At 40.8% G+C, this 24,818-nt stretch overlaps 1 protein-coding gene across 2 annotated transcripts in view; it reads right to left on the reverse strand.

Annotated features, from left to right (window-relative positions):
- Positions 1-1,631: 1,631 nt before the first annotated feature.
- Positions 1,632-24,818, reverse strand: part of EPN2 (epsin 2) — a 47,768-nt gene continuing 24,581 nt past the window's right edge. The window contains exons 3-9 of one of the 2 annotated variants that reach the window (XM_063343191.1): positions 16,017-16,129; positions 14,434-14,526; positions 14,008-14,164; positions 10,707-10,880; positions 8,999-9,091; positions 7,846-8,061; positions 1,632-6,247 (exon numbers count right to left, since the gene is read on the reverse strand). In XM_063343191.1, coding sequence (XP_063199261.1) covers positions 5,910-6,247; positions 7,846-8,061; positions 8,999-9,091; positions 10,707-10,880; positions 14,008-14,164; positions 14,434-14,526; positions 16,017-16,129 — 1,184 coding nt within the window. In that variant the 3' untranslated portion in view covers positions 1,632-5,909. The remainder of the gene's footprint in view (positions 6,248-7,845; positions 8,062-8,998; positions 9,092-10,706; positions 10,881-14,007; positions 14,165-14,433; positions 14,527-16,016; positions 16,130-24,818) is intronic. The other variant, XM_063343192.1, reaches the window with a different exon arrangement.

The raw sequence follows: 24,818 nt of genomic DNA on the forward strand, positions 1-24,818 counted from the left end.
AGCACCAAAGGGAACTCATTGAAACCCCGAGTCTTCAACAATTACAGGGTACCATCGACTGACAGCAAAACACGAAGAGCCAGGATCGCTACCACCATGTACAACACGGGCTCTTCGCCATTTATAATCCTGAGCTCCCAAACAAACTTCTGCCTTCATGAAATCCGTGTTCCGGTGTGTCCCAGCTCCCAAGAGAAGGGAGGAGATTACCTGGAAGGTGGATGGCAGCTAACTTTGAGAAAGCTGGTTTTTAACGTGAGGGGCTGTACAAATCACACTGGTTCTCCGAAACGCAGGTTGCAGGCCGTCGCAGAAGTCTTGCCAGAGCCAGCGCACGAGCCGGCCCAAACTATTTTCTCACAGTTCGATGAAAACGAGCGGAAGAGCAGAGTTGCGCCAGGACAAACACGACGTAACGGGCAATGTACGTATTCAGCAAAAATACTTTGGCAACACCGGTGCGGATGAGGGCAAGCCTCTAGATAATACTTTATCCAGACAGCTCTTTTCCTCCGCAAAAGCAGGCAAATACCACCTCACTTCAGCGAAGAGGAAGAGGAAACGCGGGCCGGGGGAGAGCAGCCTGCCCAAGGCCAGAGGAAGGCTCAGCCGCAGCCAGGTCTCTCTCACAACGGGCTTTATCAGCTCAGACCCCCGCACAACTGCCTGCAGTTTTCAGCTCCTTTTTACGAGTATTACAGAGTCATCACAAAATTCTCCACTTTGAGCCCTTCCTCAGTCTTTCCTGTAGCGAGCAGCTTTATTTTAAAACATGCAATTTCAAGAGGCCAGAGTAAAAACAGCGGAGAACTGGTCACATAGAAAAAGAGAGAGCGGGCAGGGGAGCAATGCACACGCGCGCGCAGAAGAGCCCTGCTGCACGGGAGCAGAGAGCATCCTTCTGTGAAAAGGAGAGGTACAAAAAGCAACCTTGGCTGCCCCCCTTGGCAAAAAGAGGTTTTTCTCGGTTCCTTACCAAACACAGAAGCAAAATGAACTGAAGACCTGACCGGAGGCGGCCTCGCTCTGCAGGGAACCCGGGGTGTTACTGAGGCGGTGGGTTTCTACACCACCACAGAGCTTTGTACCACAGATGTGAAACCAAAACAGATGCTTTTTTTCCCCCCCAAGGCCACCTTTCCGACAGCCAGGTCTCCAGCACCACTGCACTTTCAGCATTAAGAAATTAGGTATTTGATTAGCGATCAGTCTGATTGGCAGCGAACCGTAACTACAGGAAACCTGGAGGGGCTCTGGAGAGGTAGCTCTTGAAATAGCCTGCTAATGAAGTACCCTTCAATTTAAACCATCCAGAATTAGAAGCTGAAATCACTTCCCAGCTGGAGGCAGGCTGGCTGCTACCCCATCTGCAAGGCCACTTGATCGATGGGACAGAGCCAAGGCCGCGGGAAGGGCGAGACTGAACTCCGGCGAAAATGGGAAGCGAGGACTCCCAAAGTCAGTTTTGTCACGGTTCCCCAACCCTTATTCCATGAGCAACGGCTTTAAAAGTCACGCCTTCCCCAGACTTCTGTCTTGACATAAACAGGGAAGCCTCCACCGAGACAGGACTTGATCATCCCTCCAAAAGCGCTGTTTAAAGGGTAACGTGGTTTAAAGAAGCAATTCAGTCACCTGCAACACAACAAGTCTTCATTTTTATTGAGTTAGTAAGGTCTCAACTGACTCTGATTTAAGTGATCTATAAGAAACCCTCCTTTCTCATAGCCAGAGCAGGCCTGCCCCAGGAAAGCGATGAATGCATCGAAGAAATCACATTGACAATGTACAAGAAGCATTACTCTCAATAACGGTTAGATTTCTCCTAGCACCTAGGACTTTTAGCACAAACCTTAAATCATCTCAACCAATCCATCAACTTTCTGGAAAAACTAAATCAAGCATGGCAGCGACAGGTTTTTTTTTTTGAATGGGGTTATAAACGCTATGCAGAGTCTCGAAAAAGCAACACGGCTGGAATATAAGCAATACAATTTTAATTCTGACCAGTCACCTACAAACCCCTTGTCTTTCCACTGTTCTGATGGCATTATTAAATATCACATTTGTGACATCGCTCGGGAAAAATGACACAACGATACAGACATTATGATACAATAGTACAAATGATAAATTATTTATACAGTAAATAATGTCAATAGTCAGCACAAATTCATAAAAAGCAGCCGGCTCCCAGTATTATGAAAACAGTTTGGTAAATATTTAAATTGTAACACTTGTAAAGGAAGCGAGTCTTGTGAGATTCTGCTGTGAAAAATAAACCATATATTTCTCCACCATTTGTGCAATATTAATACATACAGTACACATTAGAAACTGTAACAGCAAAAGGGAAGATGGATAACAATAGTTGTCTTAGCTACGGGACTTCAAAAAGACTGTAAACACCACAACCCACCACGGTTTTCCTTCCCTGTCCCCTCAATGTAGTTTAGTTTCTATATAGTATAAAACTGAATAAATAACTGAGCTTATTTTGGGTTTAAAATTACGCCAAGATTTTTTTTTTATTTTTTTTTTTACAAAATATTTAACACTTTATCTTTGGTCAATTTGACCAGTAAGGCTATTTTGGGATACTAACATTTTAAAAATCAAAAAGCACTTTTAGTATTTGCAAGTGAGAGAAGAAGGGGAAGAGGGAAATGCGTTTGGAAGCCAGAGCAGATGAGATCGGATATGCACACGTCCTCCGTGCAAAAAGAAGCGGGAGGGCAAGGAGGGAGGAAGAATTATTCTGGAGAGCAGTTAAATTATCGCAAAAAAGGAGATTTACTACCATTCTGGGCAAAACTGAAGCTTCACCTGGCTAGGACGGCAACCACTGGTGAGCGTCACTAGCTACAGCACCCCACACCCGCAGGGCACCGGCGGGACGGACACGTCCCCAGCCCAGGAACCGAGCAGATTAACCGAACCAGCTGCTTTTCCTCTTGAATTTGGCTCCTGCCACAACCCCCAGGTCAGCCTGGGAATCTCAGCATGGTTCATCCTTAGCCTAATGCTTTACAGCACCCCAGTCTGGGCTGAGCGCTCTTCAGCATGCCTTGTCCTGGTTTATTGTGCGATATATGTCTATATATATATATATATATATATAATGTAAAAGTAATACAGCTCTTACAGAAGTGGCTTGGTAAAAGCAATAATTTGCCATTCAGCAGTTTCATTAAGCTAGGGCTCCCTACCAGACCAACAGCACATTTTTATCAATTCATGGTGACAGATCACGACTCTGAACTGTAGATGACTTCATCATTTTAAATACTTACTATCAACCCCATCTTGTCTCCAAAAACAGTTACCTAGTGTTTAACGAGAGGATGCGGTGAGAACTTTTTGGCTGAATAGACAGTGCCCCATCTAACTGTTGTAAATGCATTCAGGTGACAGACTAAGGGAAAAACATCAAGTGACCGCAATTCCACTGTTTGTAAAATTAAATTGGAAAAAGAATGACGGATAAATCTTGCCACAGATCAATTGGAAAGCACTTCCCTCCCCCACCCACCCCCCATCTGCAAGAATCACACCCTTCCTGGTCTACACTTTTCAATAACTTCAACAACAACAAAAAGTAAAGTATTTTTCCTTACTCTGAAAGGCAACATGAATGGTTTTTTGTTTTCTTTTCTTTTAAAGACATACTGGGTGCGGACAGTAATTCTCTTTCCTCCCATATAAAAACAAGAGCAGATGAATATTCCGAATCCTACTTGCAAATTCAACAGTATTCAAGAGGATAGAACAATCTGCATAGAAACATCCACACATTTAGCATTCCGTATACTAATAGAGCTACACTGACCTACACAGCTAAAATCCGTGATTGTACCCTAGATTTGATAGTCTTTCAGCCTCCCCTACTCACCAAAAGATATAACCCGGTCCCTTCCAAGTTAGCCAGCCCCTCTCTCTCCTGCGGCACACGACCCTAGACTGGCACAAGTCCCACACAGCATCGTTACACCACAACACACAACTCTGGCAATTTCTTTCAGCTTCTTTGTTTTGTGTTTTGTTGTTTTGTGTTTTTTTTTTTTTTTCCCCTCCTAATTAGGGAAAAGGCCACCAAGATGCATCAGTTCATTCACGGAGATGCCCTCAAGGCAGTAGCAAGCACTGGGACATCCCTTTCCACGTGCTCCGCCGACGTTCGCGTTGCTCATGAAAGCGGAGCTCGGAAACGTCGCCGTCTTTGAGAAGGCGCCAGGTTTCCACCAGAAACACCGGCTGAAACCTGAGCGTGGTTTAGTGCCGTGGAGTCCAGACATGCAGGTTAAAATGTATAGTTCAGCTTACAATTAATAGTTGTAAATGGAACCAGTTATTAATATGGAGTGCACCTTTCATTAAGAAAAATTAGTCGATAAAACTAATGAGTCATGTTTGTACATAACAATTTTTAACATCTCAAGTAGTATTACAAGAAAAAACGGCCTCTCTTCCGATCTTCATAAAGGCTAAACGTCTGTCCATTTTGGTAATCGGAAAACGGGAACAAATCAAGGGAAAGGCGACTTTAGTGTTTTTTCTTTTTAATGTAGTCTTAAATCATGTTATGCTCAAATTCAATTCATCTAAAAATAATTAGTCACGAGAATTTGTTCTGATTTGCATTATGAATACTTCATTTAAAAGTAAATATTTTAGTGTTAATCTTCCCTTTTAAACTCTCTTTACAGAAACAAAGAGCTAAAACCATAAATAAGAGGGCATTAAAACCATAGAAATGACATTTGCCAATATCTTAATTTTTCAGCCAGACTTGATAAATCTATCAAAACCAGACAGTTAAATAAGAACCACATTATAAAAATTAGCAAAAAAAGGACTATTAGGTAACTCTGCAAACTCAAATATGAAACTGTACTAAACAAAATATGTGCAAAAGTATACAAGAGTAACTGCATATAGCAAGGTTAAGCCTGAATTAGTTTTAAAGCTTGCCCCGGTGAAATTGAATTCAAAGTTGTCCCGCTGTATTTCTCTTTTTTTTTTTTTTCTTTTTCTTTCAACTCACATTGTAAGTCAAATAAAAACAAAATACACATGATAACTTCCAAACGAAGCTGGTACTGGACAAGCACAGAGCAGGACACTCACTCAGCACGAGTGCAGCATGCCACTCACAGAGAGTTCCTCAGGAGTCCTTAGAGTAGTGTACAAATTCAACACTGCATACGACAGCACACGTTATACTCGACAACTTGAGAATGTTCTTGGGGTTTTTTTTGTCTGTGGTTTTTGTGTTTTGTTGTTGTTTTTTTTTTTTTCTTTTGAGACAAGCTTGCTTTCTCAGTCAAACCTCTGATAGGAAAGCAGTGCGATTTTGCGTTGCAATGTTTAATGCATAAAAACCAGCCACCTGGGCCCTCCGAATCGTTCTCTTCTAAGAGTAAGGACTATGGGTGAACCAACAGTCTAGAACTGTGTATAGTTATGTGCAAAACATTCACTAGCACTCTGAATCTCAGGTCTATCATATGGGCATAGGAAGTGACAGATGCAGGTAAATAGTAATTTCAGGATCCAGCACATCATCTGACATCTACAAAATAGCCAACGGGGTTTAAAATGGCAGGTTCTCCCTAGAAAGTGTATTGAAATGATTAACAAAGTAACAAAATGGGCAGAATCTAACTTTGGTGAAAAGTCTGAACATTTCACATAATGCTCAACAAGCCAAAGTAAGGTACCATCTGTAGCAAAGACTAGATTTAGATTAACTGGTAAGTAGAGACAACTCTTCAAAGATCATAACTGTAAACTGCAAATCTACTTCCAAGTCTCTTACACACCGTTCAGTCCACACAGGCCACGTTCATTTCGCTGTAAAGACTTCAGCCTGGAAACACTATGAAAAGAAAGTTCCTTTAATTGGGTCTTTATAGGAGAAAAGGGTTAGTTGTATTTGTAGACTGGGATGCTGACGGCGGGATTCCTGTACTGTGAAGAGGTTGGGTCATTGATCCTGCAATGCTCACGTTCAGCCCCTGGCCCATCCTTGTTATAGACGCCACAGTGCCCATAGCTGGTATCGGTGCCATTCCCACAGGCACTGGGGCCATGGAAGACAGAGGTATTGGCTCCATGCTTATCGGTGGCACAGCACTGAAAGAAGGGCTGGTTCCCATCACAGGACTCGCTCTCATCTGATTTAGAGTGAGGGGCTGAGGCTGATTCACTTGGAAGGGGTTGATTGGAGTCGGTGCTGTAGCGGCACCTAGTTTTGAGAGAAGAAGGGCGAAGAGAGAAAGAGATCGCACCTCCATAAACACGAGGTTTTGGAGATCGTCTTTTCTGGCAAAGAACACGCCTTCTTGTACATCCCCATCTGCTCCCAACCCCAAAACACCCTGTGGAGAAACCTGTGTGGATGCCATTCAGCAAACTGGGGTTGCACTGGTGCACAAGTATAGTCCATTTCCTTGAACCTATCAATGCCACAAAACATCCCTTTGCTGATCAACAGTTTCCATTTCTGACAGGCATCACTGGAGAGACACGTTCTAAATTTGGTTACCCAGAACATGCCTAACCATGACATCCAGATCGCTAATTATTTTTTAAAATGCTGCTTAAAATTTGCATTACGCAAGAGAACTGCAGGCTCTCTGTACTCCTTTACTGCAATCTGGCTTGCACAGATTTGTGCGTTTGCTTCAAGCTCTCACCCAGTCAGCTCCATTTAGAAGCTGTACATGCTTCTGGCACTGAGTTTTGACAAGAATTCATAAAGTAAACAAGTTGTTTCCGAATTACAGCGGTGCTAGAAAAAGCAGAGAATAACTTTCCCAGCGTTTGAGGTTCTTTGGACTGCTGCCAACACTACAAATTCCTTTTACCGTATATGTATAGCGTTATTTGGATGGCCCAGTGACCCCTTATAAACTTTCTGTAGTAACCGGTAATGGCAGATACACAGACTTCCTCTTGCTAAACACTGCCAAGGCTGTTCAGAATTACCAGCTTTTTCCTACCCAAGGAGTTTAATAAACTGTCTTTTTTTATTGCTTTTTTTCATTGGAAGAGTGAAGAAAATAAATACTGAAATAGTATTTTAAAGCATTTCACCATCCTAGCGTCACAGAAAAGTTTCAGTGCATACAAACGGCTTTTATAAAATTCATACATCTCCCATGTGCTTATTGTCACCATTTAAGTCTGCTATAAGTAACGGCTCACTTCTATCAGGGGCCAATTTACAAGAGAACTGCAACAGTCTATTTTTTTCAGAACACACTTAGATTGTGTTTTGATCAAACGTAGTTTACCATGCCAGCCTAACGACAGGCTTAACCCAGTAAACTATACTGCAGAGTTTGCCATCTGGAACCCCTGGTTGCAGTCTGAGATGCTACCGTGCCTGCTGTACCACAAGCAAAAGGGCCATTCGTACCAGCTTCCACAAAACCTACTGGCTACTACCCTCCCAAGGGACTGTCTGGTGGCACACGTTCACATCTTACCTGTTTTGACAGTCAATCAGCTTTAGCTCAGCCCTTTTTAATAACCCAAAGCCTTCTTCTAACACAGATCATTTTGAGAGAGCAAGTGCAAAAGTGGAAGAAAAACTGCTCGAACAAAGCTCGGGAGCAGATCAGCTGCAAGAGTAGAAACTGTGCTTTCAGGGTCCAGCAGTTCGCCTTGTAACCATGATGCCTCACCCTCCTTCTCTCAGTCATGATCTGTTGGCCAAAGTAATCAATAAAAACAAGCCCAAACCACCCTACGTTAAATCAAATAGGACTGAGTTATGCAGTCTTCCTATAAGAAGGTAAAAGCTAAAATAGAAAACTGAAGGAACGTGCAGAAACAGACCTGGTGCCAAGAATGGATTCAGTGAAGTAACAGGTTGTGGCGGCTTAGACACCAGTGAATCCAGGTTCACCAAAGCAGCATTGGGGCCCAAAAAAGACTCGGGGGTTTTCCGAGCTGCACTTTGTTTGCCTGATGTCCCGCTTGAGTGCTGGGAATCAAAGAGATCAGGACTTGTGGTACCGCTATGCTGAGACGGCAAAGTGGAACCTGATTCAGCTGAAACACAAAGAGAAAAATAAAACTTAGCTTATTAATCTACACAGTCAAGCAAAGAAAACCCTGAAGTCTCTGACAACAGAAATGTTTTAAAATCTAATGTTTGTATTAGTCAGATTTAAATGTTTCAGTACATGTTACACCCTTGTAGCATGCAAGCAGATAAATGTTCTTTAGGAGAGTATGAAGAAGCTACAGTTAGAGTTGCAGTGCTCCACTGAAGGCGCTACCTGATTTGCCCTGATGAATATTCTCACAGCTCTACTGCAACAGATGGGACTCAGAGCCTCCAAGGAAAACATACTCAAGAGCCTTGGCTTCTGCCCTTACACTACGCCACTGCTGCACCCTTCCTACCTAGATTCCACCCAGGTTTTCTCTTTTGTGCTAAAGAAGCCTAGCCCAACTTTGAATTAGTCACCATTCTTTCAGGCAGAACCATCCAGAAAGTACACAATATCAAAGCACTTAAGCGGTAAGGTCTGGCAGTTTTTATTTTAGTGACTAATGACCAAGTAAAAAATAAATTTAAGCATTCAGAGAAGTGTATTTTCTCATCTTCCTACTACTGTTACACACTAGAATTTACACATTTGAGAAATTCAGTCAACATTGTTCTGTTTAACTCTCTGAGCATGATCCATACTCCAAACACGCTGGATACTGAAAATTTAGAAGTCAAATTTCTGGGTCAATGCAACAAAAGATTACAGAGTGAAATTCTATGGCTTATAATGCAGAAGGCTCATTCCCCATAAGTTCATGCACAGGCAAAAATGTTAACAACAAGCTTTTACTGCTGCATTATCACCAGCTTTCATTTTTTCCTTTGTGAAAGTCAATTTTATTTATTTTTTTGAAATAAAATTTAAGAATCAAGACATTTGTTGCTGAGACTATCACCCAAATTGCCACATGCTAAGAATCTGATTCATACCTGGCTTTTTGGAAGTTCGAAGTGTGTCAAATTCAGAAAAATCATCTTTAACTGTACCATTCAAATTACTGAAGAGGTCAAAAGATGTACTTCCTGTTCAAAACAACAAGACAGCCCTGTCATTAACAGATCTTCGGTTGCTTCACACACCTGATCCTACTGAACGCAACTTCCAAGCCATTCATGTTACCAAGAAGCCGCTCTGTCAGGTTCCAGGACAGCAGTTCAGATCAGCCTGAGTGCTCCTACTCTTGCCTAGGATCAAGGATAATGGCAGAAAACTGTCCTTTCTTACAGTATTCACCAACTAATTCAGAATAATGTGTGTTTAAATCACAATGTAAGGCACACCTTAGCATGCTGGGTTTTTATTGAGTGTCTGCACTAGATAGATGTGTAGGCAGGCATATATTGCTGCGGAAGAAGAGAACAGCAAGAGATTTACAGCCTATACTATAAAGCATGTTAATCACCCCTCAAGTAAAACACACTTCTGAAGACAGTTCCAAAGACAAAGGCATCATTGCTATAACTTAAGTGATGATTTGACTTACGCTTCTCAAGTTAAAAGGAGCAGGAATGCAACAGAAAAGGTTATCTACGCCATGTAGAGATGGAAAGGCCCTGTTAGCTGAAGCACCAGAACTTGCCCAGAGTTTGCAACAAATGAAAACACAACATTTTCAAATTGTGGACACACCCTTACCTCAAAAGGGAGAAAGAAAAACGTAACTAAACGAACAGCAACCACAGTCCTGAAAAGCTTTAAAGTTTGCCTTTTTTTTTTTTTTTTTTAAATTAGTTGAAATGTTTTTCAAATTTAGTTTTAACCTTCAACACCTTACGGACTTAGCTCCATAAAGCGAACAAAAAGACAAAACCCCAAGAATGAAGATTGCGCATAACAACAATACTTCTTATCAAGAACAAAGACTCGCCATGGCTAAAGAATCATTCTCATAATGATCCAGTTATTGCCCTTTGCCCAGTGAAAAGCTGATTAGACAACTTTTCGCAGTACTCAGACTCCTTTGTTTATTATGTACTGAGATGAATGACTAGCAGAAAATGCATTTAGGATGCATTTAGCCACAGTGCCAACATGAAAATACCAGGTATTAAGATTCATCAAGGTTGCATTAGTTACAGAGCATGAATAGACAATTACATCAGCACCTCCTGTATCTTGCTACACAAGGGCTTAGGGATAGCTTTCACACCCTCAGTCTGAAGTAACAAACCTTCATTTGCACCTCTAAAAGTCTCCTCAGAGCATGGAGCTGCTCGGCCTGTCAATCTACATCTGCAGAGACATCCATCTGCATAGCTATTTATCATGATGAAAGGTAAAATTATAGTATCATTCATTTCCAGAAATTAAGTCCTTGACTAATTAAAGATAAAACACATTTAAAAACTCAACAGCAGCAGAAGTTCTAAGTGCTCAGCATGCATGCACACATACCAATAAAAGAATGTCGAAGGGACAGAGCAGGGAGAAGCAAAAAGAATTCAGAGCTCTAAGTCACAATAATTACATTTGAAGATTGTTTTGCTGCTAGCTATTACAACTCCCATTTATTTTACAGACCTGTACTGCAAACTGTTCAGCACACAGCTTCTTTGAATCAAGTTAATGCAAGAAAATAATTTGGATTTCACCTTCATTACTCAAATAATAGGGGTATGGGATGAGACCGTTTCTCACCAGAAGTAGAGAGAGGTTTGTTTGCAGGTGCTGGTCCCCAAGGATCCACAGAAGATTTTGCTGCAGTAGAGGATGGCTGAGCAGGAGCCCAAGGGTCAACATTTTTGGGCAGAGACTGAGCTGTGGATCCTGCTGGTGCTGCCCAAGGGTCAACAGAAGCAGCTGGTTTGGCACCTGCAAAAAGAACCATCAGGAACACAAGTCAGTACAGTTCCCCCTTGGAAAGCTTTCCCTGCAGATTACTCTCTCTTATGAGCCATTACTGCCAACTAATAATAAACATAAATAGGTGAAGCAGTTCATCATTAGGAATACTGATAAGTCTCAGTGTCTGTGTCATACATACCGAACAAGCAGCACAAGTCAATTCTGTGCAACACAGATGAATAAAACAAATCTCCCACTTCAAACTGAATTAAAAAAATCGGTAGTTCCAACAAGAAAATAAACTTGCCTGTGTTACAGACACTGCCACCGCAACAGACAATCCCTGACTGAAAGTGACCTAAATCACAGGGTATATTTACAAACTCATGATGGGAAAGAAGGTTTCCAAAAAGCCTATATATAAAAGATATGAAATATAGAACATTAAGACTTGAACAAAGAAAAGTCAGTCTGTAAGATTCAAAGGGAACAGTTTTCCAACTCTTTTTACCATATTGTTTTCATAAAAATATAATCAGCTTCCCTGAGCTAGCTGTGCTTTTTTTATTCCTGTTTGTAAGCATTCCTCCTGACACAGATCTAAGCTGTCCACTGATAGCTCTTCCTATATATTTTTTTTTCAGCCCAATGCCTCTATGTTCAGGATTCCCATTTTTATTGGAAGACACTGACAACTCTTCACTCCTAGAAATTAAGATTACCAAACTGCTTGTACATCAACAGGTTGTGCACAAGGTTAGGGCTTCCTCGTGGAAAATGACAAATTAAGGCTGTAAAGGGAGAAGGAAAGAGAGAGAAACTTGCCTCACTACAGACAATTTCCTGCCAGGCTTTTCTTCTTCCTCACCAACCTACTAATTTATGGCTTTTCAGATTAGGTGACCTCTTCTTCCTTCTACCATTAAATGGAACTATTTTGGCTTATCAAACCCCAGGACCACTGGAGCAAATCACATTTTGGATTTGCAGGGGACCAGGTCTGTGTTGGAAGCTATCGCTCTTGCTTTGTTCTTCTGACGTCCATCCCTGCTGCTCCTCCCCAGCCATCAGAGTGCAGGAATGGGAACCCCGTACTTTAAATGCACATCCTGTACAACTCTACGGTGATCAATTACCTTTGTGTCAGATAGTACATGCAAATACATTTCCTCTTCCCAATGAAACCTCTCAACCAGTCACTGTTTAATCACTAAACAACTGTATAATCCAAGAGTAGGACAGAATTATCCATGCGGTACATGGCTATTATCTTTAACCGCCATGTGGGTTTCAAGTTACAACTGAATTATTGTTTTATTTTTCAAAACTATGTACAGACCCCCTTGGCATCACAATGTTCTTGAAAGCCAATCCAATGCTACACACAGTGGCACAAATTCCAATTTGCAACGTTGGTCTTTGTTTCATCAACAGGCAGCACGGTCTTGCTGCAGCTTCAGACCAGGAAATGCTAAAGTTCTCCAAATAAGTCCAACTATTCCCACACCGGTACTTAGATTTCCTTTATCTACCCTTAGTGCTGAATTACGAGCAATGCCACACAAGAAATGCTAACGACAGCACTTCCCGTCAACGGAAGCTTTCAAAAAAATGTCTTTTCTTTCATAAAGAGAGCACACAAAATTAGAGCACTTGGGAAGATACCTTCCCGTAGCTTCCATTATCGCTACCAAAATGCCAAAGCACATGCAAGCTTTGAGAAATACAATTTAATGAGCTGCTCTTATTAGCAGTAAAAGTCATAAATCTTACATCTTCAATAATATCCTTGGGAGCCAAGTAACCAGCAAGCTGGAACAAGGGGGTGTTCTATGGCATTAATAAAGTTTAGAGACACTGAGAGGAAACGCTACAGCTGCAACTGATGCAAGGAAAATCTTGTCAGAAGATGATATATCGAGCACAAGATTTGAAGAAGGTGGATTTTGTTTGTTTTTTAACCACAGAAAAATACACTGAACAGCCTTAGGGCCCAAAACTTGGACTTTTTCTGATTTCATGCTTGTAGTTTTATCACCAAAAAAGAAACACTTAGAACAATGAACTGTAATTGTCCCAGCAGCTATGTAGGTGCCTTTAATGCCACTATGAGGAAGAAAAAAAAAATGCATTTAGTTATTAAGCTTCAAAATTTTCATCAGGAATCTTGATGGTGATGGGCTGAATGCCGATGCAAATTACTTTGAAGCACTTTATAGCAGAGGTCGTTGATTCACCAGCCTGAAACAAAATTGACAGAACTAAGCCGTTAGTCTTCAGGAAAAAGCTTCCATTTGCACAGAACCCCTGTCCCTCAAAAAAGAAAAAAAAAATCCAAAGACAACAAAAAGCAGATCCAGCTCCAATTCCACAGACGTAGCAAGTTTAACACGTACTGTGAGGAATCATCAACTTTCTTATGAGAAGGAGAAACTCCTTGGACAGACTTTGGCTAACCTAGAAAACACTACACAGGCAGCAAAACACACACACAAAAGCAAACAAGAAAAAAAGTGGACTTAATTGCTCTTTAAGATGTGAAGCACTGGATCTTTCACTTCAGAAACAGATTCCATGGATTTAGCATCGAAAGCTTAAGAAACATGGTGAATATTTTAACCTCATATTTTTTTGTTAGGTATAAAAAAATCTCCATTTAAACAATTTAATCCATTTGGTTCTGATGGTATACACACCACATTTCACTAGGAGCAATTAAAGACATGGTAATTCAGATCTATGGCCTTCCCAACCATAGCACCCTGCCCAGCACTATATTAAATACTAGCAAGAGTCTAAATCCATGACACTGGACACAACCAGCAGTCAAAGCATGAGCATCCCCCCAGTCTGAGACAAGTCGGTTTTGCTGTACAAAGACGACAGAAGCTTCACTCTTCTCCTCCATCTTAAGATTCAAAATGCACACACAAAAACCCAGCTGCTTAAAAAGCAGGAACAAAGTGCAACATGTATTTGTTTCTGCTTGGAAATGAGTTAGGGCAATGCTAGTTCTAGAGTACAGGAAACAATCAAAATGGACTAACAGACCATCGTTATCAAGCACGACGTTGTACACTGAGAAACTCTGAAAAGCTCAACGTTAAAACCCAAAAACGTTTAAATAAGCATTCCTCTAGCAGATTATTCTTACCAAATGATTGCCACGGGTCAGAGGCAGTAGCTGCAACTGTGGATCCTCCCCAGGGATCAGTTTGGTTTGCAACAGCAGGAGGTCCCCAAGGCTCCGTTTTCTGTGGGGCCGGTGCCGAGGAGGGCAGGGCATCCATTAGGTCCAACAAAGTGGTATGCTGAGGGCAGGAATAATCTGAGCTTTAATCAAGAGCATTACCAATCTGAAGTACAAACCCATGAGAGTGAAGCAGCAATTTTTTTTTTTTTTTCCTTTTACACACCTGCATTGACTAGTAGTTTGAAATTTAACCCACATGGAAGAAGTTTTAAGCTATACAACAAAGCAATCCCAAAAGCATAAAAGAGCTCAGTATTAAGCTATTTTGTGTTACTGTATTTCAGCTTTTGGCAGCATAACCGGGAATTTCTTAGTCGAAGGCACTACCTCCTTCTTTTTGGGAATTTTAATTGTGTCTCTGCGACTCTCCTCCAGAGCCATCTGTAATCTCAGATCATCTCCGCGTCTGAGGCGCTCCTCCTGCAAAGGAAATCAACACTGTTGATATAGACCATTAGCCTAGACTCTGCTGCTTGCTCCCTCCAGGTGTCTACCCCCTTGGCAGGACACTGCCAGGGAAGGCCTGGGCAGTCCTCCCTGCCACCCTAGGAGCAATGCGCACCACAGGCACGCGCAGTGGGATTGCCAGGATTATTTGCTGTCACTTGTCCGTAACACAAGTGGAGTAAAAAAAATTTCTTGCCTCAAACAGAGGTCAGGAGCACCCTGACCCTTTTAACACCAGTGTAACAGTGTGATCATAACAACATCCATTTTGCTGACTGAAATTTACCCTCGCATTGTTTTACTCCTAATGGGAAAGGTATAAATGAAACATTCTTTCCAAAAATTCAGTTACAATGCTAGAAACATCACAGAACTTACAAGTAAGTATCCCATCTCTAAATTACTGTAATGTTCTTGAGCATTCAAAACATCACAGAAGGATGCAGTGATTTAAATTTCTATTTTCCTGGCTTTTGTCAGCTTCCCTCCACACCTGAAGCAACTGTTATAAAGAACGCTAAGTGAATTAATCCAGCCAACTCCATGCATACATCTGTTAACTACCATGTTAGTGGTACATTCAACTACTTTAAATATCTTTGCTTGCATCATGTCTTTCAGAAGTTGACTAATTCCCCAGCTGGTATTTCCCTTGTGATTTTTTAGGCTATTTCAACGGATAGATTCTGATTTTTATTTTCTTTATTGCTCAATAATGACAAAGTTTACCAGTTGGTAGTTTCCCTTTCCAAGCACAAGGATACCAATGCCTAACCTACAGCAGTAAGGTAAAATCACAGGAAGCCTCTAAAACATGAGACACTCATCAGGCTGATTTGAATTTTCACTCATAGCTGAGATTCAACAACTTTGTTATATATTAATATGCAGTAAAATCTATCGACAATTACAGCGTTTACTCCAAATTCAGAATGACCCTCCTAAGAATTATCACAGTAACGTAACCTGTGTGACAGATCAGGAGCCAAGTTATTGTAAACCACGTTCTTTATAAATTCTACTACTTTGTGTCAGGTCACCTTTCTGTTCCAGACAATCTCACCGAATGAGCAGATCATTCAAGATTTCATTGTAATCAGAATTCACTAACATTTCTTATGCTGGCCCAAATAATGAAGGTTTTCAGGACTAGTCATATTTTCAGTTCTTCCTAACTGAAAACATCTTCAGTAATGTGATGATTAACATCCTCCCACACAAAGTCTTCTTGCAAAGTGACTGTTGTCTTCCACTAGTCTCAACAGCTCGGAGGCTGCAGTTACTTTAAAAAGATTTTAATAAAAAAAAAAAAAAAAAAAAAGCAACATCTTCCAAAATGGCCTTTCTCTCCCCCTATTCCACCTGGAGCAAAGCCAAGCTGCCATTGAAAAAAACCAAAAAACAGGATTGTAGTCTCAACTATCAAAGCATAGACACTGTGGAAAACCTACACGGGAACTGACCTGCTCCGCCACTTCCCGGCTCATCGCCAGCGCCAGCTGCAGTTGGAGCTCCTCTTCACCACTTGTCTGAGGCCGGGCCTGCTCGAGCTCCGAGGAAACTCGAGGGGATGTAGCTGTTGGAGACAAAAAAACAGCAAATTTAACAATCAAAAAGATATAACAGGTTTGATTATTGTTCTCACCAGACCACCCCACTTTCACACAGCCATTCTCAAAGGTCCCCAGCGCAGCAACAGGTCCCTCACTGACCACCATCAGCTCCCTCAACCCTCAGAGATAAAGTTCGTACCAAGGCTGAGGTTAACAACCAGAACAATTAAGCAGGGAGAACTCTGCAACACAGTTCAATTCTTTTAAAGGAAAAACTTCCCTGGAAAACAAAGGCTTTTTGTGTTAGTGCGGCTGTCATATCAAAAAGTATCACCAACAAATGCTAGAGACCCTGTCTCAGTGTATCAGAGCTTCCGCAGGCAGGCCACTGACTTAAAAAAACTACAGAATTAATCGTTCAAGAAAACATTTGTTGATGTTTCTTACATCGTCCAATGTCAGTAAGAATTTGCTGGGAGTTGGCCAATACCAGGGTAAAACTGGATACCACCCACTTTTCTGTAAAATAATACAGTCTTAATGGGACAAATAAAGAACTATTCTTAACTGCCAGGCAGGCTCAGAGAACAACAAGCCAGCTATTCATACTCAAAATTTACAAAAATACTGTACCATTCTCTGTTAAAAAAAAAAAAGTTTGGTATATATGTTGGAGGGCAGTTTGTTTTTTGTTGTTGGTTGGTCTTTCTTTGGATGAAGACCTCTATTAGCTAAATAGCAGCTGGTAATCTCCCTCACTCCTCCTCAAATAACGGTCAAGCTTGACAGCTAAAACACACAATTTCTCAACACACAAGCATTCTTTAACTGATGTTTTCACTACAGTAGCAGGCAGATATTCCCATCCAAATGGGACAATACTAATAGGTTTATCACCATACAGTAATTAAACAATTTTTGTCATCCCCCCCCTCTCAGAATTCTCTAGCATCCAAATCATTTACACAGAAATTTTATCTTACCTTGTCAAGGAAGTTAGCATTTAATGGTTGGAATGATAATTAGTCTGGCAAAATATACATTGACGTTTAATAAAGAGGATCTATATTTTTAAGCTCTGATGTCAAACTCAAAGAAACCACGTTTCCTCTTAATAGGCCAGCTAGGCATATAAAAATCAGATTGCCAAACTGTAATTTAAAAAAATAACAAAACAAAACACTTTTTCAGTCACTACTTCAATCCTCCAAGTACTGCAGTCTTGTCTCCCCTTAACTTTTAGGCCAAATTGACTTTTTAAAACCAAAAGCATAACCTTGTCTCTCTCATCCAGCAGGCCAGAAGGAAGGTGACTCTCTCTAAATGAGGAATGATCTTTCCTTTCCACCATAACCCAACGTGCCATCCCATCCCACGCCATTTCTAAAGGGACAAATTCATTTACCACCCAGAATGATTCCTTCCACGTTGAGCTGATCCTAAAGCTTTCAAGCCAAACAAATAAGCTGCGAACTTCACACTTACAAAGATGTTACTCATACCTTAATTCTATTGCTTTTTCAAACCCTTTCTCATATAAAGTCTCTAAATTTAGCCTGCTCCACAAGTCCTTTTTGCTCCAACAGTCACAGGCAGGCTCTCCAATATATTATATGGATTATTACAGACTTTAAAGTAGGAATAAACGAGACATCAGATAAAAGGATGCCTGACGGCATGGAAAATACAGCCTTAAAGCGTTTGTGAAGTTTGTAAAGAATATTCTTAAATACGAAAATAAAGAGAACTAAAAAGAAAACAGGCTAAAACTCCACATGAGGTTACCAAAAGGTATCTCGTAACAGAAAAAAATGAGATCCTTCTCTGATTTGTCAGTCAAAAAGAAAAGCAGCAAAGTTAATCTATATGGAGTCAGCAAAGTATTTTATGATGGTAAATAGGACGTTACTGTTAAACAGAGGGTAGTTTAAGAACTGAAACAGGAAAAGAACAACCTGAAGAAGAGATTACATCATACTGCCTACCACCAAGGAAGTTTACTAACAGTTTCTCAAGAACTGGCTTTAAGATCCATCTTAAGAAAAATGATGTAGAAAACAAATGCGGGAGGTTATGGGAATACGCAAAGATAATGCTAAGAAAAATTGTCAAACTAGAGGGAGAAACAGGAATATTAAAAAATACAGATGACCAAGAAGGGAAAAATAGAAATGGTATGACACGGAGAAAGAAAATAATTTCTTTGATAACCATCTTATACAAATTGAGGGCATCAACTGCAAGTGACAGAGATGTAGAGAACTTTCTTTAGTACCAAAATATGTAACTCACAGCCCCTAACCTAATACAGTTATTATTAACAGTAGCACTACTGCATGAAAGCATTAGTCAGAATTCATCTAACAAATTAAATGCAATTGTAGTCATTCAAATCCGAGGCAGATGATTTCAAAACAGAATGGATGTGGAAACGCTTCCCTTTTGAGCATAGAGAATATTTTATGTGTTTATCTTTGCAAAAAGATCAAGCAGTTTATGGTTGCTAAATACATCAGGCTTGCAAATACTGTGGAGTGAGAAAAGCTATTTAAGATAAAGGGGCAAGAACTAATGGTGTAAATTGACCATGAATAAATTTGAGATACAAATAGAAAGACGTGTCTGGAAGCAGGAATTGTAGAAAGAAAGAGTCATAACTGGTTTCAAAAGAGCTGGATAAGCATACAAATGGGACAGCAACATAGCTGCCTGAGAACAGAGGGCAACTGGAATTATGATCAGGAAGGTACTTTCTGGTCTTCTGTTTCTTTAGCTGCAATTGTGGGGAAGAACGCGATTTCCTGCACTTTTTGCACAGGAGTTTTTCCATCTCTGTTGGCATACCTACATTCTGTAACAACTCAGAAGCTGATAGTAGAATGACTTGAAAATGATGTGAAATGGGTTACTTTAACTCTGTTGGCTTTCCTCCCATTTCCACACGTAGGACTACTTACCAAAAGCGCTCACCAGTTTCAGCTTTTAACAGCATGCAGCGGTTTTACACTAAAGCGCTGCAAGAAGCAGGGATCACATCCTACTCCAAGCGTCTCGCTCACCCTCCCATGGTGGGTCCTGGCCTTCCAGCCGCGCACGGGAACGGCAGGCTGGCTTTGGCAGAGAGCTACATTACCTCACAGCTCCCAACAGAGACCAGCATTCAGCAGCTCCAGGATCTGAACACAGATAATAAGGGGTCTCACAGATATAGCTTATTTCTTTCCACTTTTAGGCCTCTCAGCAATTCATTCTACTTGGTTTTATTAACTCTAAATGGCACTTTAGAGCTCCTTTTACAAAAAAAGGAAAAATTTGTCCATTTGAAATTCTACCTTGGGCCTCACATTAAAAAACATTGATAAAAATGCTGCTATTTTACATTTAAACTTCTGCATTGGTTATAAAACCATCTATATGTGTCATTTGTGTCCAGTTCTGGGCTCCCCGGTTCAAGAGGGACAGGGAACTGCTGGAAAGGGTGCAGCAGAGGGCTACAAAGATGATTAGGGGACTGGAACACCTCTCTTATGAGGAAAGGCTGAGGGATTTGGGTCTCTTCAGTCTGGAAAAAAGACGTCTGAGGGGTGACCTATCAACACTTATAAATACTTAAAGGGTGGGTGTCAGGAGGATGGGGTCAGGCTCTTTTCAGTGGTGCCCGGGGACAGGACAAGAGGCAATGGGCACAAACTTGACCATAGGAAGTTCCACCTAAACATGAGGAGGAACTTCTTTACCCTGAGGGTGGCAGAGCACTGGAACAGGCTGCCCAGAGAGGTGGTGGAGTCTCCGTCTCTGGAGACATTCAAAACCCACCTGGACATGTTCCTGTGTAACCTGCTCTAGGTGACACTGCTCTGGCAGGGGGGTTGGACTAGATGATCTCCAGAGGTCCCTTCCAACCCTATGATTCTATGATTCTATATTAAATAGTTGCCAGCATATTTTCTGAAACAGCGTTAAGGGAAAGTCAATCCACTGTTCTTGGTAGTTATCTGACATGTTTTACCTAGCAACTTCACTCCTAAATTTCTGCAGTATTATAACTTCCCTTCTATATTGGCCTCATCCTGCATTAACGTTTTAGTTGCAAGGATCTAGCATAAAGGTTATTGCCTCAGTAACAGTATCGCTGCCACACAAAGAATCTCTTATCCCACAGCACATGACAGTTAACTCAGATGTTTATGTAAGATGGGACTCAATAGATCAATTCTGACCTGCTAAACCCTGCTTTTGTTGCTGCTTTGAGAATTTGGAGATCCCAACCTCTCTAGGCTGCCCAGAAGCAACCGCGAGGGAATCTGCTGCAGTGGGGAGACGTGCCATCGGGCTGTCTTCTCAACAAGGCTCTAGCTGCAGCGCAAGGAAGTAATTTCCAACCTCAGTTAATCACTAAAGCAGGATTCCACTCCACCATCTGTCTCTAGAACAGGCTATGACGTCTTTCATACATACTCATTGGTAATTTACGATATTTTGTCTATATTAAAAGCCCTCTGTAGACATCTATAGGTTTGGTTAAGTTAGTGAGTTAAAGCTCCTATACAGTACACAGCTAAAACGCAGTCATTCCCTGCATTGATAATAAAAATCAGACTGGGTATTTGCATTCAGAAGCATACGCTTGTTTTTTTTGTTTTGGTTTGGGAGTTTTTTTGGTTGTGGGTTTTTTGGTTTTTTATGTCGGTCTAGACCAAGTGATGGCACAGAGCACCATGGAAAATAAGCCTCAGTTTTTTAATTTGCAGGTGGCATTCTTAAGAACAGAATTCGGTTCTTAGTAACATTTGTTCAGAAAGAAAAGCTGCTTCCTCACTCAATCAGTACATCTACAAAATCAAGTCTGACTTGAAGAATTAGACTAATATCAAGGTAAGAACTTAGAATCTGATAGCAATTCACTTGGGAACCAAGCAGAGAACCCATCTGTTAGTCTTCAAATGAAAGACTATTCAAATAAAGGTGGGATACTTTCAAAAAGCCAATCTAACCTCTCAAATTATGAAAGGGTACGTGCAAACTGCTTAATCTAGAAGGAATTGTGTAATGCACCTTTCCATTGGGAATTAAAGAGATCTTTCATATACAACACAAAAATTAAATAGCACCTATTAATGCAACAAGGTGGAGCTGATCACCCTACTGCATGATTCCTACTTGCACTGAAGCAGACAGAGCACTCATGAAATTCATTTAATACTGAACAAATCCTTAAGGCTTGTTGCAGTTAAAGAGCATTTTTTTTTCTCTCAGGTGATCCCTGCACTCATCTTAATAGACATCTTAATAGACATAGCTAGATAATTTATTGCAACTACAGAAGCCTGACTATACCAACAGCATCTCCCACCTTTACTTAGAGCAACAGAAAAACGAAAGTATGACAAGAGGATTAAATCAAGTCGTCAAGTGACATCTATCAGATAACACAGGAGTCTACCAAATTCCTTCCCCGCCTCAAACCACAGAAATTATTCAGGCAGCTCATCCAAATTCGGTGCTGGATGATATGCCATGTATTCCCTGACTAAGATGGAAGGCCAGAGACGTATTCCAACCTGCAAAGATGTAGAACACATTATAAGACAACTTTTAAAAGCAGCATTCTGGACTTTCTATAATGTCAAACCCAAATTAGTAATTGCTCTGAATTATTATCTACTCCAAGCAAAAGGGGAGACAAAGCTGAAATAGATGAGTGAACACAAATTTGCTGATGCTTCACAAAACTGTTTTTAAATAAATGAGTCAACTTACTGTGAATTATCACTGGAAATATTACAACTCATCATTTCACCTAAAGAAAACTGCTCCCAAAATCTTTACGGGTGAAGTTAACAGACGTGGCGTTTCACAAGATCCATAAAAGCCTTTTTTGGTCCATCTTTCACCAATCTTTTATCAAATAGGCTGTATGTATAATGAATAGGATTTCTCAGCCAAGCAGCCTACCTCCGGGCAAAGTGCTCCTCTAAAATCAGGTCACACTGTGCACGTTGCGTTGTTCTCTACTCTGCCGCGTTTGTGTAAATGAAATCAGGACATTAGAACACACACCAGTCTTGCTCTGCCAACATTTCTAAGTGCAACCCAAACCCAAGGCAGCAGATGGCCAAAGGAAAGGACATGTGTACAACCTGAAATAACATAGGTAGGTCCTGGTTTAGGCATAATAGGATTGGACCTCTTTAAAAGGCGGAGCTTCGGTAAACTTTGTTTTAAAACATGAAGGTAGCACAGGGAGTGGGCCTATATTTTCCTGGGATCCTTCAAACTTGAAATTCATTCAAACGCAGTATCTGCTGGAGGTAGGGGTGCCAAGGAACTGGCTGTGTCAGTCACTTCCCTCCAGGCAGAGGATTTTTCCATCATTTTTCCGATTCCCGTAACCACCCTAGCCATAAGGAGCTGCAGCAAATACCCTGCTTGCTTTCCGAGCAACCACAGCTTAACTTTGACAATCCTGGATAGGTCTGCTAGAGACAACACAACTGCCCTGCCCTCAAGATGGTTGAGAAAGAACAGGGAAAGCACAGTTCCTACACGCCAGCCCTGTCTCCTAAAAGCTTCTGCAGGCCTGAGGTGCTTGAGTACAACGTTTCACAGGTACACTGAATTGTCTGCCACACAGCAGTGACTGTGGGTTACGCTTCTGCCATGCTGCTGCCGCCATGCTGATGGCTCCAGTGTGACAGAGTAATATTCCTGTGTAAGCCTGCGCTGAAAGAATACTTTTAAAAGATGGTTATTAGATGAAGGACTTTACCGAGACCAGTAACTCTAACTAATGCACTCCCAAGCTGGAAACAGCACCACAGTTCAGACTTAAGAGGTCTATATTAAGAACACCCTACTTTTCCCCATGCAGCCATAAATCCAGAATCCTATTTAAGTGGTCATTGGCACCTGTACATGAAACAAGGCGAGGAACAAGAGGCCTAGTTTTCAAAACAGTGTGACTGGAGTCTAGCAAAAAGACAGTGTTTAGACACAAAGCCATATGAGGAGTGGGGAAATACTGCTCCAAAAGATTTCAATGATTGACCTTACATTCCTTCCTCTTCCCAGTAGGTTTAGTTTCAGCACCACCACAAGAACATTTCCTTAACGTGAAATAAAACCTGCTATCGGATTTCACGCAATTTACATACAATTTACACATTTCTCCAAAATAAATACTTATACGTATTTTGTCATGCAATATGTATTAGCTCCTAACCTGAACTTTAATTACCCCTGGGTTAAAGCTGGAAGATAGCCAAGTGTCCCCAGTACGCCAGAAATTGCTACAAGATGGTGGCTGGGAGGAGCTTTATTTTTGCTTTTAGCTTTACACTATCTCACTTAGCTTCCATTTACAGACTACGAGACTAGATAGTAAAAACATACTAATGCTTTTACAAATGTTGGCATCAACAGTCAGTAATATTCACATGCCATAACGTACTCTCAAGAATTATACAAGCTTTACAGCACAGAGATCTTCAGGGCCAACAGAGTCATTAAGGCAAAGCTTTGGGGGAAAGGATTTTATTAAAAACTATCATGCTTTACCATTTCAATTTCCACACTGAAATGACTGTGGAAAGGACTGTTAAGAGATTAGATGAAAATATCTGCAAGGAAACAGGGAAAACGTCCTTGTTTACCAGTATGTCTTGCCCGTAGCAGTGAGAGACGGTGGCACATCAGTCAAGATCCTTTTCCATCTTGAATTGTCTCACACTATACAGGCTATCAATACTGCTTTTATTTTTTCGTAAGGGATAAATGTGGGATGCAAAGGCCAGCAACTCTACAAGAAAAGCCTTTCTGGCTCAACATCAAATACAAAACCCAATTCTTACATGCACTCTCAGATACAAGCATACACTATGCTTAAGAAGCTAGAGAAGAGCAGTAGTTTGAGCATTGCAGTGTTTACAGTCAATGCTGTACAGTGAAGTTAATTCAACATTCTGAAGAAACTCAATGAAAACACGGTTCACTGACTTCCCCAGTAGTGCACTTTCAGTAACTGACAGAAGGGGGAAGAGATCCCTCACGCACAATCCTGACACATTATCCACTGGAAGTTACTTGTTCCCCTAGTGATCTGTACTGGAGAAATTATTAAGCTCTTTCAGCCAGCTCAGGCTTCTTTCGCTCTGAAAAAGAAGTATTAGAAAGGAAAGATTTTATAGCCAAACAATCTTTTCAAGTAAAGGGAATGCATTCAGCTACAAATTCTCAAAATCTGCAATCCCCACCCATTGCATCGAGCAAGGAGAAGTAAAATTGTTAATACCAAAACGCTGAGATAAAACATTTTATTTATCTATGTTGGTAAAAAGGCTGTTACACTCCCCAAACTTTATTTATATTTGAATGTTACTAAGACATGCTAAATATTTAGCAAAGAAGATGGATGTATATATTTTAAATAGGCAAATCTCATGCTATAGATTGCAAATCTAAATAGCTCTGATCTCCTCTTCAAAGGCTCAAAGGAATGAAAGAGAATTCTACCAGAATATATACTACAGCAACCGCATCTTAAAACTGTTATAAGGAGAGTATTTCCCAGGAGCTAAGCATAACTTAATTCCTTTTACATATTTTACTGAATCCATATTTTCAGAACAAAAGAAGGGTATCGTTACAGAATAAAAGAAAACATGATGGATACAATCTCTTTCACTTTAAATAATGAAAAGCATCTTTTCCATT

Source organism: Chroicocephalus ridibundus, chromosome 8 (genome assembly GCF_963924245.1).
Source record: "Chroicocephalus ridibundus chromosome 8, bChrRid1.1, whole genome shotgun sequence".
In the NCBI taxonomy this organism is placed as follows: domain Eukaryota; kingdom Metazoa; phylum Chordata; class Aves; order Charadriiformes; family Laridae; genus Chroicocephalus; species Chroicocephalus ridibundus.